Source organism: Oncorhynchus gorbuscha, linkage group LG26 (genome assembly GCF_021184085.1).
Source record: "Oncorhynchus gorbuscha isolate QuinsamMale2020 ecotype Even-year linkage group LG26, OgorEven_v1.0, whole genome shotgun sequence".
NCBI lineage: Eukaryota > Metazoa > Chordata > Actinopteri > Salmoniformes > Salmonidae > Oncorhynchus > Oncorhynchus gorbuscha.
Genome location: NC_060198.1, coordinates 37,332,704 through 37,349,341, shown reverse-complemented (window position 1 = coordinate 37,349,341; position 16,638 = coordinate 37,332,704). Strand labels below are relative to the sequence as shown.

General features: G+C 44.5%; 1 protein-coding gene across 4 annotated transcripts; it reads right to left on the bottom strand.

Annotated features, from left to right (window-relative positions):
* Positions 1–13: 13 nt before the first annotated feature.
* On the bottom strand, positions 14–16,013 carry LOC124015150 (rho GDP-dissociation inhibitor 1-like). Of its 4 annotated transcripts, none has more exons than XM_046330136.1 (6): positions 15,857–16,013; positions 5,046–5,241; positions 3,225–3,311; positions 2,470–2,546; positions 2,185–2,248; positions 14–1,767 (listed from the first exon to the last, which is right to left on the bottom strand). In XM_046330136.1, exons 2-6 carry the CDS (start codon positions 5,233–5,235, stop codon positions 1,568–1,570), a joined length of 618 nt encoding a protein of 205 aa, XP_046186092.1. In that variant the 5' UTR covers positions 5,236–5,241; positions 15,857–16,013; the 3' UTR covers positions 14–1,567. The 4 variants fall into 4 exon arrangements, with proteins under 4 accessions (XP_046186092.1, XP_046186093.1, XP_046186095.1 ...); XM_046330137.1 differs by having other exon boundaries at positions 5,046–5,238; XM_046330139.1 differs by having other exon boundaries at positions 3,225–3,308; positions 5,046–5,238.
* Positions 16,014–16,638: the final 625 nt, after the last annotated feature.

The following is a 16,638-nucleotide window of genomic DNA, read 5'->3' as shown; positions in this document are numbered from 1 at the left end:
AGACACCGTGAGCTCCAGTCTGAAGACTTTATTGTGACAGGTGAACAGTGTTCTCCAGGTGGCACACATAATCAAAACCATACTGAAACAATGATCCAGCAAAGCATACTGAACCATTGAAACCAAACAAAGCCCGAGCCCTACATCACAAGTTATGACATTGATTAATGGAGTGTAGAAAAATATAACACGGTTTTGTATTAAGAGGTCTTGGCTGTTCTCGTTCTACTTAACTCTGGGTCTGTGCACAACTTAGACCTGACCTAAAACATCAGGCCCAAAGTTCAAAACTATTTGATGTTGAGTTCCCATTCTGAATGTCTGACCTTAACAGAGAGCAGCTGGTGGTTGTAAAGGCTAGGGCGCACAGCCAGTTCTGGTAATCCTGGAGTTGATTCATACTCGAGGTGAGCGGATTAACAACCCTTGTGTGACATTGCTCTCTGCTCGCAAGGGCCACCAGCAAGGCCCCATATGAGACGCTACAGTAATGGAGTTAGTGACTGGAAGAAGGCCTCAAGGTCTGCTTAGAGGGCATTTGACAAGGAGCTCATTTCTTAGTTGTCAACAAAACCAGGTTCTTTATATCAACGTAAACACATTCACATCAGCAAACAGCACTAAAGGTGGTCCACATTGAGACCACCTGATGCGGTGAGGAGGGAAGGGAGCAGAGATGTCTGCTGTTCTCTTTCATGGTCTACTTCTACTGGCTAATCTGGAAAGAAGGTACAAGAATCTCAATGGTTGTCTGTTCGCACCTGCACTCAGCCGAAAACTCTTTTACTCAAACCCTGTAGGAGGCTCTCGTAACAATCTGACAGTTCTGCTCTGAAGGCAAATGGCTCTTTGTGATCATTTCCTTCATCGTTAGTTCTACAGGAATCCTCTTTAAGGCCACATGGCTGCTGAATGAACTAGGTAGGGAGGTGAAAACCCTGACCAGGAAGAGGCACACTTGCACCTTCAGCAGGTGGTCACAGTTCCTCTGGGGGACCGCCGGGAAGTGCTGTTCATGCCACCTCTTAACGGTTAGGAATTCACACTAGTTCCAGAATAATCTAATTGTGTGGACTCTGGTACATATAATCTACTCAAAAGGCTTTCCACTGACAGAGGGCAACGTCCCCAACAAAGAGTACAGAGTGTGGACCACAGCAACACCTTTACAAGGCAGATCATGGTTGTATAAAACAAGAAGCAGGAAGGGGGATGAAGGGGAAAGGATGGAATTCACACAGTTGATTGACATCCATATCAAGAGCATTAACAAATCAATTTTTCATTTTTTTCATAAAAAAAAAAGGTTCTATACAAACTAACCAAAACAAATTCATGATTGTGCACATGATTTGCTTTCTCCACATATTCAATACTCAGCATCACAAGGAGTGTGTGTGGGGGGGGGGGGGGGGTGAATGGCATGACAACGTGATTGGAATGAAACTACTGCAGGGATTGGGGTGGACGAGAGAGCAATTTGCCTTAATTACTTATCACATAATTATGAATGCAAAATAATGGAATGGGAATAAGAAGATGGGGGGGAAATTAAGTTGACGGGGACTCAGTCTTTCCACTCTTTCTTGATGTTAAGGTTCCACTCCCAGGAGAGGTGGTCGTGCTTATCGTCATCAGTGAACTTGGACTTGATGTTGTAGGTGCCGCGGGCCAGCATGCCTTTAGGGGCCTCCTCCAGAGGAGTCAGGAACTCATACTCTGCCGGCCGCGGCCCGTAGCTCCCCACCATGTAGTCTGACTTGTCAACTACACAGAGAGAGAGGAAAGAGAGGGGCTTAGATTTATTTTCCAAAGTTGCCTCTTGACAAAAACGGGCCACCTCTCTGCGCCACTCCGGAACTATTAACAAGTAATTTAATGGCCGTCTAGGAATGCCAATGTAAATACCTCATCTACTAACTTTACCTAATTTCTGTGTGCACAGGCGAATACAGTCACCTGAGTTGACCAAGCCACTCCCAACATCCAATCCCAGATACATCCCTAACCCCGGTTTCCAATGCACTTGTTGTGGATATCTGAGATAATTGGATAAGTATAAACAATATGGTCATATCCCCATGTTGTCCTCTAGATGGAAGGTACACTATATTGCTTAACCTTATCCGGCCTTCTCAAATCCTCACAGTAGACAGAGCACGAAAATGAAACAGCAGAACTTACCCTTGACTCCTTTCCTGTAGGTCTGCTGGGCATACTTCAGTCCCGACACAATCTCCTTGTTGACCTGCAGACAGAGACAATCGGTGATGAGGTCACATCCTCTTTCCACATCCACCCTTCGGATAAGACAGCAGCCCTTTCATGATGCGACACGGTGTGTGTTCAGCTTACAATTGAATTTCAATGTCCAAAATAGCTTGATAGTGGCCAAGCTGACACTGGTCATGTTAGTTCGATTGGATAAACAGACACAATATGTCGCTGAAAAAGGCCAGACTCATTCACCTTGAAGCTGATCTTTATCTTGTACTCCACGCCTTCCTTCAGGACAAAGGACTGTTTCTTAAAGGACTCCAGGTCTCCTGAGGAGGTCGAGCAGAGAGAAAGGGACGGCCAGACCACAGAAAGAGAATGTCAGAGACCCTCAGGCAGAGTGAATGCAGAGTGTGTTCTAATATATGCAATGTACAAGGTTCTCCCCTGGAAGTAATCGTGTTAGACTGGATGGGTGAAAGGTGTCAGATCAGTGATTCAGCATCTTTAAAAATGAGAACACACAGGGAGTGTTCCAACAGGGTTGTAGCCTGCTATTATAGTGTCCACTAGATGGTGCTTCCCTGTATGTGAGTTCAGCTCTATGGCCCTGGTTTCTTCCCTGTAGGTGGCTCTACAGGCCATATGAGGGCAGAAGAGTCTCAAACCAGCAGAGGAAATCCTCATTAACTCAAATAATAAAACCAATCCATTAGGAATGGCCCATGGAATTTGTCTGATATGTCTACTGGAAAACGTATGTTTGTAAACCAGGTGTTGCGGCTACTATGAGGCAATGTCTTTTGTCCCCCCCAATGGTAAGCTTAAGTTCCACCCTCACACATTCATATGGAAAATATTACATGTGCTCACTACAAAGGCTTCTTTTCACACTAAAACACATTAGAAGTCTTTCAATATGGAGCCTTTTCTCAAAAAGTGCACCTCGGCGTATTCAGAAACGCGCCCTCTAAATACCAGTACAACCACAGTGCTGCTCTACTCACCCTGTAGGTCAAGGGTCAGGGGCAGTGGCGCCGTCTCACACATCAGGGTCAAGCGTGTCACCTGGACATTGGGAGCGTTGGGGTCTACTGGGAGAAAGGGAAAAAATCTAAGCAAAGTACAAAATGTAAAAAATTGTTCATGGTAAACACAAAAAACATGGACTATTATAAGCAGTGCGTGTTTAATTCTTTAGAGTCTAAGACATTGGGGGGTTAAGATGCTCATACTATGGATCATTTAGCTATTTGATTTAGAATTTTAGGACCCCTTTAGGTATAATTTAAAAAAAATCAAATATTGATTTTGGCCTTTAACACTAAAGCCCATAGAAACGCATTGAATAACACATTCATGAATGGGAAAAAGGTCAGTCAAAAACAAAACCATAAGAAATAAGGTTAAAGTGTCAGTTCTAGATCTAGGAGATTAATTCTTTTTTAATCTCTGGAAATATATATATATATTTTTACATATTTAACCACTTTTTGGGGTTAGCACAAAACTACCTTCATACTTCATATTTGTTTTTAAAACTGGTGACACTTGTGACACAAAATGGAGAATCTCCACTTTCAATGTCTCCGAGGGGCGCAGCGGTCTAAGGCACTGCATCTCAGTGCGAGAAGCGTCATTCCAGACCCCTGGTTCGATTCCAGGCTGTGACCAGCCGTGATTGGGAGTCCCATAGGGCGGTGCACAATTGGCCCAGCGTCATCTGGGTCAGGTTTTGGCCGGGGTAGGCTGTCATTATAAATAAGAATTTGTTCTTAACTGACTTGCCTAGTTAAAAAAATAGAGTGGTCATAATAGTTTCTTGGTCAAACCGTTCCGACGTTACAGACATTTAACGTGAGAAGACCAATTTTCCGGATGTCTCATGGTCTGACAAACAGCGTTCTAGCTGTGCCAACTTTCAGATGCGGAAGTACGACATCGGAGGATGTGGTGGATTGAGATGCATCCAAATGCAAAAAACTTATCTCTGGCTTAAATGGTCTGATTTTGATGGGGATTTGTTTTGTTATGCAACTTAGATTGATGCATCGGTGCGTCAATCAACTCAAGGGGGTTAAATCAATAGGCTGAAGCAGAGAACTACAGCAGTTCATGAAGAACAGTTCAACTGTGAATAATGACATTTGGAAGATGGAAATGAGAATCAGACATAAAACAGTGTGAAAATATTTCTACCAGCGATCAGTTGTCCATCGCAGTCTTTTATACCGCAGCTCTAACTAAAGCCCAGGCGACTTGGCCTCCTTTCCAGTCAGCAGCCTGTATCTTGCCAGCCTGTATCTAGTTCACAGACTGTTGCAGGTGACAGATACTGACCGGTCTGAGGGAGGGGGGGGGGTAACTCTGTCACTGCTGTACCCACTGAGCACCAAGACTGCCAGCCTGTTGCCCTCTCCCACCCTCTCTTATGGTATTTGCAAACTCATTCAATTAAATCCCTGAAAAGAAAGCCTGCTGAAGGACTTGAAAGTAGGAGGGAATTATAAGAAAATAAACAAAGATGGTGGCACAAGATGTGCATTGAGGATCTGGGTTTGTTTGTTAATCAGGTCGAGAGGGAGAGAAACAGTCTGCAGGGCTGGTGTGTCCAAATTGCATGAGTGCGTCTGCAGAGTGTGTGTGTGTGTGTGTGTGTGTGTGTGTGTGTGTGTGTGTGTGTGTGTGTGTGTGTGTGTGTGTGTGTGTGTGTGTGTGTGTGTGTGTGTGTGTGTGTGTGTGTGTGTGTGTGTGTGTGTGTGTGTGTGTGTGTGTGTGTGTGTGTGTGTGTGTGTCTCTACGTGTGTAATTGGAGCAGCAACACAAACCTGCAGCCGCGGCGGCGTTCCCCAGCAGGGCCTCCTTGTACTTGCGCAGGCTCTCGTCGTCCTTGTCCAGCTCCTGGATCTCCTGCAGACTCTTCTGAGCGGGGGGCTTGTAGTTGACCCCGCCCTCCGCTTCCTCGTTGGCCGCTGCGATGGCCGCCAGCTGCTCCGGGGTGGGTTCCTGCTCTGCCATAGTCTACTGAGAGCGAGAGAGACACAGGTCAGGAGGTTTGGTCCAATACGTTGAAAATAGATCAACAAACTGCAAGGCAAAACACTGTTGTTGCGTAGTGAGCACAAAACACTTAAACCCCCCCCAAGGCACTGTCTTACCGAAACATTTAAAAGCCTTTATTTAGTTACATCGCAGGTGGACAGGATTAAAAACAGCACACCTGAGTGTACTCCCTGAATAGCTTGTCAGGGTGAAAAATGTGTCCTCCCTACAGTACCTCATCTTCAGGTAAACCACTGGTCTGAAATGACTGCATTGGTAAAAGATGAGTAGTAGAGACCTCATATGCTACCAACTAATGAATCATGTGAGATTAGTTACTTTCACAAGGGAGGGAGGAGGTAAGGATGTTGTATTTCCAAACGATTCAAGCGGGGCCAGAGTTTGAATGATGGTAGCAGCAGAGATATTTTAGTATGAACCAATAAAAATCCCAGATCACGCTTGAGGTGATATCATGGCGACATTGGCTAGCTAAGCTCATGCGCAGAAATACGTCATCAGGTCTCGGAGTCGTCTCGCGCCGAACTGCGGATGTGCAGGCCATCAAATTAGAAGGCACTCCTTCGACATAAAGTTGTTTTTGACAAAAAATGAAAACGTGTCACTTTGTTGAGTAATAACATGTTTCTCGAAAATGAAAAACTAAGGAATCATTTTGCACTTCTCTCATTGACTCTCAAACCCTGGTCTGGCCTCCAGTCTGCTTCTCATGGGTTACCAGAAGTCTTGCGATATTGGGCCTCTGGGTTTAGAAACTCTGTGGTAGCAGTCAACACGCCACTTCCCAGATGCTCATTAGGATCCTTTAAATAAATCTGATTTGCATGCATTGTGAGGCAGGCACCAGGTTAATAGGGTGTCCTGGTAGATGATTATGGATTTACATCCTTCTCTCATTGCATTTTGACCTCAGCAGCCTCATTGCTGCTCTGAAACAATACCCAATCACACACACAGAGCCAGGGCGTGTGACTGAGCCTAACCAGAGCCTTCTATTGCGATAAAGATCTCTGGGCCTGATTCACAAGTCCTGGCTTGGACTACATTGGACACAGTCCCAGCATGGAGGTCAGACCAGAGAGGGGCCAGCACTGTACACGCGGGGGGGGGGGGACCACAGTGGGCTGGTTGGTCGAAAAGCAGAGCTTCATCTCAACTCAAACCCTCTCCCTCCCTCCTCTACCACGCTGTAGTGAGCTACAGTCAAGCTTCTGTGGATCAAGCAGATAACAACATGCTAATGTGGGGAGCAGCACCCAGCTGCACTGCATTACCAGTCAACATCAATTAGGGTCTGAGGAGAGTGATGCTACGCAGGAATCAGGACAATGATATTAGAGGGAGGGTCCTCTTGCCAGAGAGGTGGGTGTCATGAGGAGAGAGCTGTGAGTGTTGAAATCAACCTTTCCCCCCCCAGATAGGGAAGGGAAAGGGGATACCTAGTCACTTGCAAAACATAATGCATTCAACTGAAATGTGTCTTCTGCATTTAAGCCAACCTCTCAGAGTCAGAGAGTTGCGGGAGGGCTGCCTTAATCGACATCTCTGTCATCGGCGTCCAGGAGCAGTTGTTGGGGGTTAACTGCCTTGCTCAAGGGCAGAATGGCAGATTTGTCCACCTTGCCAGATTTGTCCACCTTTTGGTTACTGGCCCAAAACTCTTAACCACTAGGCCAGGGGTTCACTTTTTTACTCAGGCCCCCTTCCAACATTGGGGAACATCCCGCACCACCCCTATTTCTATGGGAACAAGCACTATTTATGACACAAACTGTTCACACCCCTCTAGTTACGGTACATGGGGGAACATCCTGCACCACCCCTATTTCTATGGGAACAAGCACTATTTATGACACAAACTGTTCACACCCCTCTAGTTACGGTACATGGGGGAACATCCTGCACCACCCCTATTTCTATGGGAACAAGCACTATTTATGACACAAACTGTTCACACCCCTCTAGTTACGGTACATGGGGAACATCCTGCACCACCCATATTTCTATGGGAACAAGCACTATTTATGACACAAACTGTTCACACCCCTCTAGTTACGGTACATGGGGGAACATCCTGCACCACCCCTATTTCTATGGGAACAAGCACTATTTATGACACAAACTGTTCACACCCCTCTAGTTACGGTACATGGGGGAACATCCTGCACCACCCCTATTTCTATAGGAACAAGCACTATTTATGACACAAACTGTTCACACCCCTCTAGTTACGGTACATGGGGGAACATCCTGCACCACCCCTATTTCTATGGGAACAAGCACTATTTATGACACAAACTGTTCACACCCCTCTAGTTACGGTACATGGGGGAACATCCTGCACCACCCCTATTTCTATGGGAACAAGCACTATTCATGACACAAACTGTTCACACCCCTGTAGTTACGGTACATGGGGGAACATCCTGCACCACCCCTACTTCTATGGATACAAGCACTATTCATGACACAAACTGTTCACACCCCTCTAGTTACGGTACATGGGGGAACATCCTGCACCACCCCTACTTCTATGGGAACAAGCACTATTCATGACAAAAACTGTTCACACCCCTCTAGTTACGGTACATGGGGGAACATCCTGCACCACCCCTACTTCTATGGGAACAAGCACTATTCATGACACAAACTGTTCACACCCCTCTAGTTACGGTACATGGAGGAACATCCTGCACCACCCCTATTTCTATGGGAACAAGCACTATTCATGACACAAACTGTTCACACCCCTCTAGTTACGGTACATGGGGGAACATCCTGCACCACCCCTACTTCTATGGGAACAAGCACTATTCATGACACAAACTGTTCACACCCCTCTAGTTACGGTACATGGGGGAACATCCTGCACCACCCCTACTTCTATGGGAACAAGCACTATTCATGACACAAACTGTTCACACCCCTCTAGTTACGGTACATGGGGGAACATCCTGCACCACCCCTATTTCTATGGATACAAGCACTATTCATGACACAAACTGTTCACACCCCTGTAGTTGGCGAAGGTAACATTTTTGCAGGTTTAAAGCTCATTTCCTGCACTTCTACACATTTTGTCATGGGGTACAGAAATGTTGTTGCAGTTGTAAAGCTAATGTTCTTGCAATTCTATACATTTTGCCATGTCTAATGTTTATTCATGTGTTATCTATGTGTCAAAAAACCTAGATAAAAAATCTTTAGCCGACATGGCCCAGTTGATCTTTGGACATTTCTGATGAGTTATAAATAGCTCTCCAAGGTATATAATGACTGAGGAAAACTGATGATACACTACTCAACTCTTGTGCATTCTACTATTACAGCTTTTAAATAAGCCGGACAGAGTTTTTCTATTTTGGGGGTGGGGGTGGGGGGTGGGGGCTGACACCCCTTGCCCCACAGTTTGGGAACCACTGCACTAGGCTACCTGCCGGTTAAGTACTGTAGTAAAATAGAGGCCTACGTCTAGCTGGTGTAATACCTCTGCTACACCGAGGTGATTTCATAACACTGCTGCTCTGTGCATTCTGTCTCCCTTCATGAAGACAGGCCTTCTTGTTCTTCGTGGTATTGTGAGTGATTGGCACAGAGCGCCTCTCTGTATCCGTGTACACGCCACAGACAGTCAGCAGCGTAGTCTTCAGTGGTAGCAGTTCAGCGTGATGGCGCCAATGCCATGCTGCATTTTCTACTGATGCATTAGTGATTTACTGCAGTACTGCATCTAATACTTTAAAAGGTTCACTTTACCACAGACCAATAGTTTTTTCCCCCCACAGCAATAAATGACAGGCCTATTCCTTCTCTGGGTAAAAATGTTAAACTCTGCACCGACAGGGCAGGTCAAGGCTACTTCTGGTGCTTGTATCAGCTTACTGTACTTTGTTAAGTGGAATTCCAACTGAATCCATTGACTCAATTTGTTACTGGGGAACTGACACCAGCTGGCCCCAATTACATTGCAACAAAGCAAATCAACTTGGGAAAAAGCGAATCAACTTGGCCTGTGCTGTAGCACTGTGTAATTACACCATAATACACAAGTGTATTAGTGTAATACAATCAATTAACTGAGCAACATTGAGTATCTCTGACAAATAGTAAAACAGAAAATGGCAAGAGCAAGAATAATACTTTGACAAAGTGCCCTAGCAGACCTCCACTGACACAACACAGAACAATGCCAGTATGTTTGTGGATGTCAGTCAGTTCACAGGAAACCACCAACCAACAACGAGACAGGAAGCCTAGGCTATGCTATATATCACACACTGTCATGCTCATGCAGCAGTCGAGTTTGAAACACACTTGTTCAAGGACCGTAGTAGCTCACACATTCCAATATAACGAGAGAAACCTTAGCCCCATAACAATAGTAGAAAAACATAACAAAACAGGCTTGTGCTCTAAAAAGCCACGTAGAACGCCTCGGGGGAAGAGCAATGTGTGAAAGATTTTATTATTGTGCTACACACAAACCCGCAACTGCAAAGATTTTTTTTTAAATGTTGTGCCATGAGCAAGACTCCAGATGTTGAACACAGATGTCGGTATTACCTTGACATAACACACCATAAAACCACAGCTCAACACGCAATCCCAGCAATGGTACATTAAAATCACACCACTGCAAACAAGGGCTCCTGCCTGGCTCTCAAACCTCTCACCACACTAACCAGTTCCACCCCCCTCCTCGCTCTGTAATCGTCTCCCTCCCTCTGCCCCTCTCTGTTTTGCATAGCGCCTGACAGATGGACCTGCGCCAAGCAGGAACAGGGAGCACGTTGCACCGTTTTCCCCAAACAGGGCCTCTCCACATTCTCATTAAAGCAGAAATTCCTGTTCTGTTAGCAGTAGTGTGTTTTGGTAGCTCAGCTGTGCAAATGTGTGTGAAGTTGGAGAAATAGTGAGAAGGACATGTTGTTAGGGGTGGGAGGGGAGGAAGGTACCAGATTCAGGGATAGTGTGCCATCTTTCTCATGTCATCTCTATTCATTTGGCAGTCGCTCCTCATGTGCTAGCCTAGATCCAGACCTGAGCCTTGGTGGACTGCCGCTACATACCGAGTTGTCCCCCAGGATTGGTGTGGTGATAAATGAGGGAATACTTCAGGAGTGCTATATTTCTCTGCTGCTAACTCACACCACAACACAGCCCCTCATGATTGGCCTGCTGTTGGGTCAAGCGGCTACAGCTGGAGGGGGTGTGTGCTTCAGAATAAGTGGATCGATAAAAAGAGGGGGTGAGGAAATATTGACAAACAAGAGGGTGAAAAACAAAAATCATACTGTTGAGAGTACTAGGATGGGAGTCGGGGTGGCTAGAGTTTTTTTTTAAATAGTACATTGCAACAATTATCATGACAACCTTAAAGAAATACATATTTTAGTAGAAAGTTACAACGGATGTGAGGCACCATCCGAGCAGTGACCCACTTCAGTCTCACATGTTTATCAGTGTGGCCATTGCTTGGTATGACTGCCTAATGCCCATAGGCAAACAAGTAGACTATAAACACTGTTCAATAGTTGGCAGCCATCTCATTCTCAACACAGTTTGGCTTGCATAGAGTAAGTTATTGGAGCACGTTCAGTTTCTGGCTTGACCAACCACGTCAAGATAATGATTCATATGCGATCTTCACTAAGCACGAAATGGATGATTGGGTCAATTATAGGTCCATTGAGCTCAACTAAATAGATTAGGCCTAGTTTCAACAATAACATAAGTCCCAATACACATTTATCCAGCAGCTGACATTACACAAATACTGAGTGACTACGGAAATAAGTCCTTGTTCACTCGTCACTGCTAAGTGACATGTTTTGGTGTAACTGAGGTATAAATACAGGTAGTGATCGGCTTATGTGTCAACATTGAACCCCTCACACTGGTTCTTACCACTGGCTGCTAAATAAATATCAATAGCTTTAATTGGAGGATTATCCCCATTTGATCAGGTCCAGGAATAGTCATCCAAGCACTCTGGTTTCTAGAGTAGCTGACACCAAGATTAGGGCTGTTCCTTAGCAACAATTAGAGCAGTAAGATTATTGGCACAGAGATTACTGCTAATAAGGCAATTGAGGAATAGCAAAGGGGAAGTGTTTGGGTGTCAGTGGTGACACATCAAGACGATTCCACTGACAAACCTCTTTGGTGTCTTCTACAGATTCAAGGGTCTTCATTACCAAATTGAACAAGGGCGAGACACGCCTCCCGAGTTGATGAAAATGGCTAAAGACATTGTGGTTGATGGAGGCTTTCTGTAAGCAGGACACAAACATAAAGAAGTTCAGCACAGGTCAGAGTTGGAAGTGACAGAAACTCAGACAAAACCTTAAGTCCCTCTTTTCCTTCAAAGTTAGATTCTATAAGAATGTAACGACTGCATAGGGCTATGTTTTGGATGACTGGCTGTGAATGTTTATTGAATTGTTTTATTTCTGACTTGTCTATTCCAGACATTCTGAAATTCACTAAAGCATCCCATGTATGTAACTTTAGTCTTTCTGTGTCAGAAACCAGATCTTAATCCCCCCAAAAAAGGCAAAACAAAGGGTTACTCAAGAAATTTCCAGCTCATAAATCATTCTTCTGTAGTAAAGGTCACATCTTTTATTTGTATTTATTTTGTCCAACTAACCCATTCACTGTGTACTCTCATAGGACTTCACCTTTGACATTTCACAGGGAAGAGTACAGGAAAAGGACAGCACAAGGCTGACAGCAATTTGAACGGAATTTTAATAGATGACAATATACATTACAAATGCTAAAATGGAAGCATTTACTGCAATCTAGTGTCTCAGTCATGTCCCAGTTCTAAGGCAGGGTAAAAATTTAAATAATAATAAAGTGATCGCCCAAGTGTATCCTGCAATAGAGAACAGCTGCTTTGTCCAAAAGCTACAATTAGCGTTAAACCACAGAGGGGGGGGGGGGGGGGAATGGCAGTCAGGACAAGAGAAGAAGAGATTGAGAAATCAGGGATTACGTACTCATTCATTGGGCTAAACTCCAGCTCCAGGCAGGTCTCTGATAAACCTACCTAATCACTGACACAACCGCCTCCAAGAACGTTGTGCTGTACCAACCTTAGATTTGGCAAGCAAGCCTGGATACTCTTTTTACTCTGACTCCTAATGTCACACACAAAACGCCTGTGGCTAGTTTGATCCTCTCTGTTCTGTCTCCCTCCCTGCCATAGACCTAGCTCTGAGAGTGAACTTTAGCATTTCTCCCTTTCCTCCCCACAGGACACACCGTTTCATGTGTCCTTGTGATGTAGCTTTGTGACGCCCTTCTAGACTTATGTGCCATTCACCAGAGTGCTTGACTTCCTTGTGCTCTGCAGCACTTTTGTCAACTGTGATTGTATGTTTCCTTCATGTTCTGCCGACAACATGACTCACATCCGCCAGTGAGAGAAGAGGACCGTGTTTAACCACACGTGGGACTGCACTTAAACACACATAGTAATGGAAAAGGCTTCTAAATGATCCCCTTGACTTCCCCTGTAAGCCTTTCTCCACCTGACGTAAACCCCATTGCAGTCTTGATTTGTTAGCAGGTATTCAGGTAAGCAACACTGGCTTGATGTAATGTCAGACAGGCTGGGCTGCTGCACAAAGCAGAGGATGCAGCGCTAAATGCAGAACAGTGCCTTCAGGAAGGAGGATTGTGCCTCACAGAGATGATGCAATGCAGGAGGCACTCATTTCCACGGAGTGAGACATGAATAAACAGCGCAGAGAGGAGTCAAAATTGAGGAAGTATCAGACGAAAGAGAAAAATATATTCTACCTCAAGGGGGAAAACTAGAACAAATACGGTTTGAGCATTAAAAATAGCCGGTCTGAGAAATCGCACTGTATAGACACAGCAGGAAGCTGAGAGCGAACGGGAGTGCCAAGGTGCCAGCTGAAAGGTCAGGGCTCTCTCCCTGCACGGTGGGGGGGCTTAGCGAGTAGCGACACATGCCCAGATTATGTCTGCCTCCCTTGGTAACAACAAGGCAACAGCATCCACTATGGACAGTAATAAGCCTGCTGTTGTATGGTGGCTCCATTCAGTTGGGCTTTTTAATGTGGCGTCATTGACAGAGCAATGACCTGATGATGGGTGGTACACTTGATGGCACTAATCATGTGGTCTGAGGAACATCTCAACATCTGCAATAAGAAACTAAATAGTATGCAGTGTAACGTTTGCCCTTTGGTGGATGACAGCGATGACTAAATAAGGACATATCCAGCATGAAGGGAAGCCATTTCCTTTTGAATGAGGTGTATGCGAAGGCTCATATCCCCTGGGGGACATTTGGGGGTTGTGTGGTCTGTTGTTCAGTCTAAGCCACAGTACAATGAGGAGGAACAGCAGAAGAGAAGAGCTAATCTTTAACACTGCTGTATGTGTGGAGATGCTGGCCAGTGTCCTCGTTTCTAGTCCCTTGCGAGTTACAGCAAAAACAGAAGGGACTGACAGGCAGAAAGAGGACAGATAGTCAACTGGCTCTGAGAGAAAAGGGGTCACCATCAGGCCTGGTTCTTGTCATGACAGGCTATAGGAGGGGGTGGAATGTGTGGGAGGCATCATTAAATCTCCATACCTCCATTGTGGCAAGTTGTCTTTATGTACACGGTGTGCTACATATTGTAGGCCATCAGATGATGCTGTGCTCAGCCCCAAATTTAATCTCCTTTGGTTTGCTACAATTTCCCCAGCCAGATCCCCTCCCTTAATGCAGAGTGACAGGGAAGTAGAGACAAGGAGGTTTAAGCGTAGTGATTACTCCACATGATTCCAGGAACCAATCTTAACCTGATTTTTGATAAAGACGCACAGATATTTTTCTTCTTAAAGTGAGCAAGCTTCCATCTCTCTCCTAGCTCATTTCTAACCTCCATTACAGGATTAGCTACATGGCTGTGGGTATTGTCCAAGGCATGTGGTTGTCGAATGAGAAGTGAACACTTACATATCAATCCAAAGGCTGGAAAATTCTCAAAAAAGTCCTATTAAATAACATAGCATAGAAAACAAGAAACCAATTATTGTTGAAAGGAGTTTACTGAAAAACATCACATCAGAGATTTCAAATCTCTAGTCCTACTCAAAACAAAAAAAAGTCGGTAGAAAAACAGCATTCCAGATGAGAAAACAATGGTAGTTGCTGTGGTGAGCTACCATTGATTGGATAGTGGTAGAGGACAGATGCCCCAAGTATCCCTATGGATCAATACCCCCCCCCCCCCCCCCCCCTCACCACAAACTGACAGGGTAATTAATACAAAATGTCACATTAACTAAATAACAGACTAGTGAAGCCCTAAGGCTGAAAATATGAAGCTATTTGGCTTGAAGTGTATATCAACTAAGTCAACATTACATGTCCCTGGACATGTAATGTTATTGTTTTTATGCCTCTTTGAACTGCTGAACATCCAGCAGATGCTATAGTGTTCTTATGTTGGTCGATAAGAGCAACAATTGGAGCAGCCTGGCTTTTTAAATGATAGTATGTTTGCTTTACCTTACAGATACTGTAAGTAAAACGATTTATAGTGAGTGAACTACCTGTAAATTGATAATTACTAAGAGGAAAGGGTTAAATTTGGTGAATACCTAAGACTCGCCCTGGCCTACTCTCCAACAGAAGGAAATAGAACTCTACCGCGCCATTCGTCAGAAACAGGAAGGAAAGGGAGGCTTCACGTTCTGGAAAAAGCAGCCCTCGTAGTTTTGCAAGCATGTCACCGCCAGTGTGTCGGGTTACTGGGCCTAATAATTTCCAGATAAGATGCACACGTTTGTATGCCACAAAAACACGTCCTAACAGATATGCTGCCTGGGTTTAAAAGTTGCATTATTCGAAGTGTGCCAGTCAGTTGGTGAGTCCTCCTGGATCCGTCAGTCAAATCCGAACTTCACTAGGCCTATTTTAAATACACATCTGTATCAAACTCACTTTCAGAGAGTATATAAATAATATTTGCATTAATTTACAGGATTCGCTCATTCCCTTCAACCAAGTTTAAGAAAAATATGTTCAATGATGAATCACCGCGGAAAATGAACTTGCATTCCAGGAAGTGTCAATTGCTGACAGAACGTGAGCAATTTTCACGAGATGAAAAGTTAGCATATTAAAAACCCATTCATTGGGTCTGAACAAAAAAAGTAACTTGTTTCTCTTGAATAGTGTTGTTTTGAAATTAATTTAATGACTTGCTTAGTCGACAGGATCTAATCACAGATCAATTTAGCGGATATTCACAAGGATAGCCTACCTTCATGGAAAGAGATTACTTATCACTGTAATTAAACTGGCAGCAACCACAGAGCAAACATCAGTGACAACAGTTCCTGGTCTGCGTCACAATTAAAATGAGTAATCTACACTAGTCGAGTTAATCTAGACATGAAGTTACTATTTAGCATGTAACAAGTTGCACGAGTAACCAGAACTTGCGACTCTGTACTACCAAACATGGAAGTACAAATGAGCGTTTTAGCTTAAAATGTAGACACATTTTTGAAAAGTTGATAAAACACTCTCGGACCTTACCGTTATGCTGCTGCTACACTGGAGTACGCGCCACAGAATGGCGAGGAGGGAGCAGCTCAAATCAAACGCACAGCACGCTTCCGGGAATATTGACTCGCACTACAAAGGCTGTCCGAACGTAGGCGGGCGCTCAGCAACAAGCCTGGTGTAAAGTGCACTAGTCAGGTAAATACTCGTTACCATAAACTCGCGAATGTATTTGTAGACTAGAATACACGTATAGTAAATTAGCGCAATTACCTTAATACAGTATGAAAATTCGCAAACAATCACGTCATTTGAGAGCCCAAACGGGACTTATCGAGTACAGGGAGTAACAGACCATGTTTTTAAACATCAGTAAAGGACAGACTGCAAAACAGACAAAGTAGCCTTAGCAAAGCAATGTTACACTCAATGGACTATGTGGCCATCTAGTGATTTAGCCTAGGTAATGTAGTCACTTATACATCCTTTGGATCTGGGCGACATGCAGCAGCATGCAAATCAAATGGGTCGCAGATGCGTCAAATTTGGTCTAATTCTAGTAAAACGACAGGATAGTTTGTCGCCAAATATGACACCTCTTTTTCTATACATTCTACCATGTCCTATTGCACCGTTGGGTGCAGTGTACTTCAATTAAGATGTGCATGACAACCTCAGTACTTTGTGTCCGGCTGTTACACAATGTTTGGAACCAGAGACATTTGGCACTGCAAAAGTCTTTTTGGCATAGGCCCTTAAAGCCATAATGTCAAATTAGCTAACAAGATGGCTACACTGACCATCTTCATTGCCCC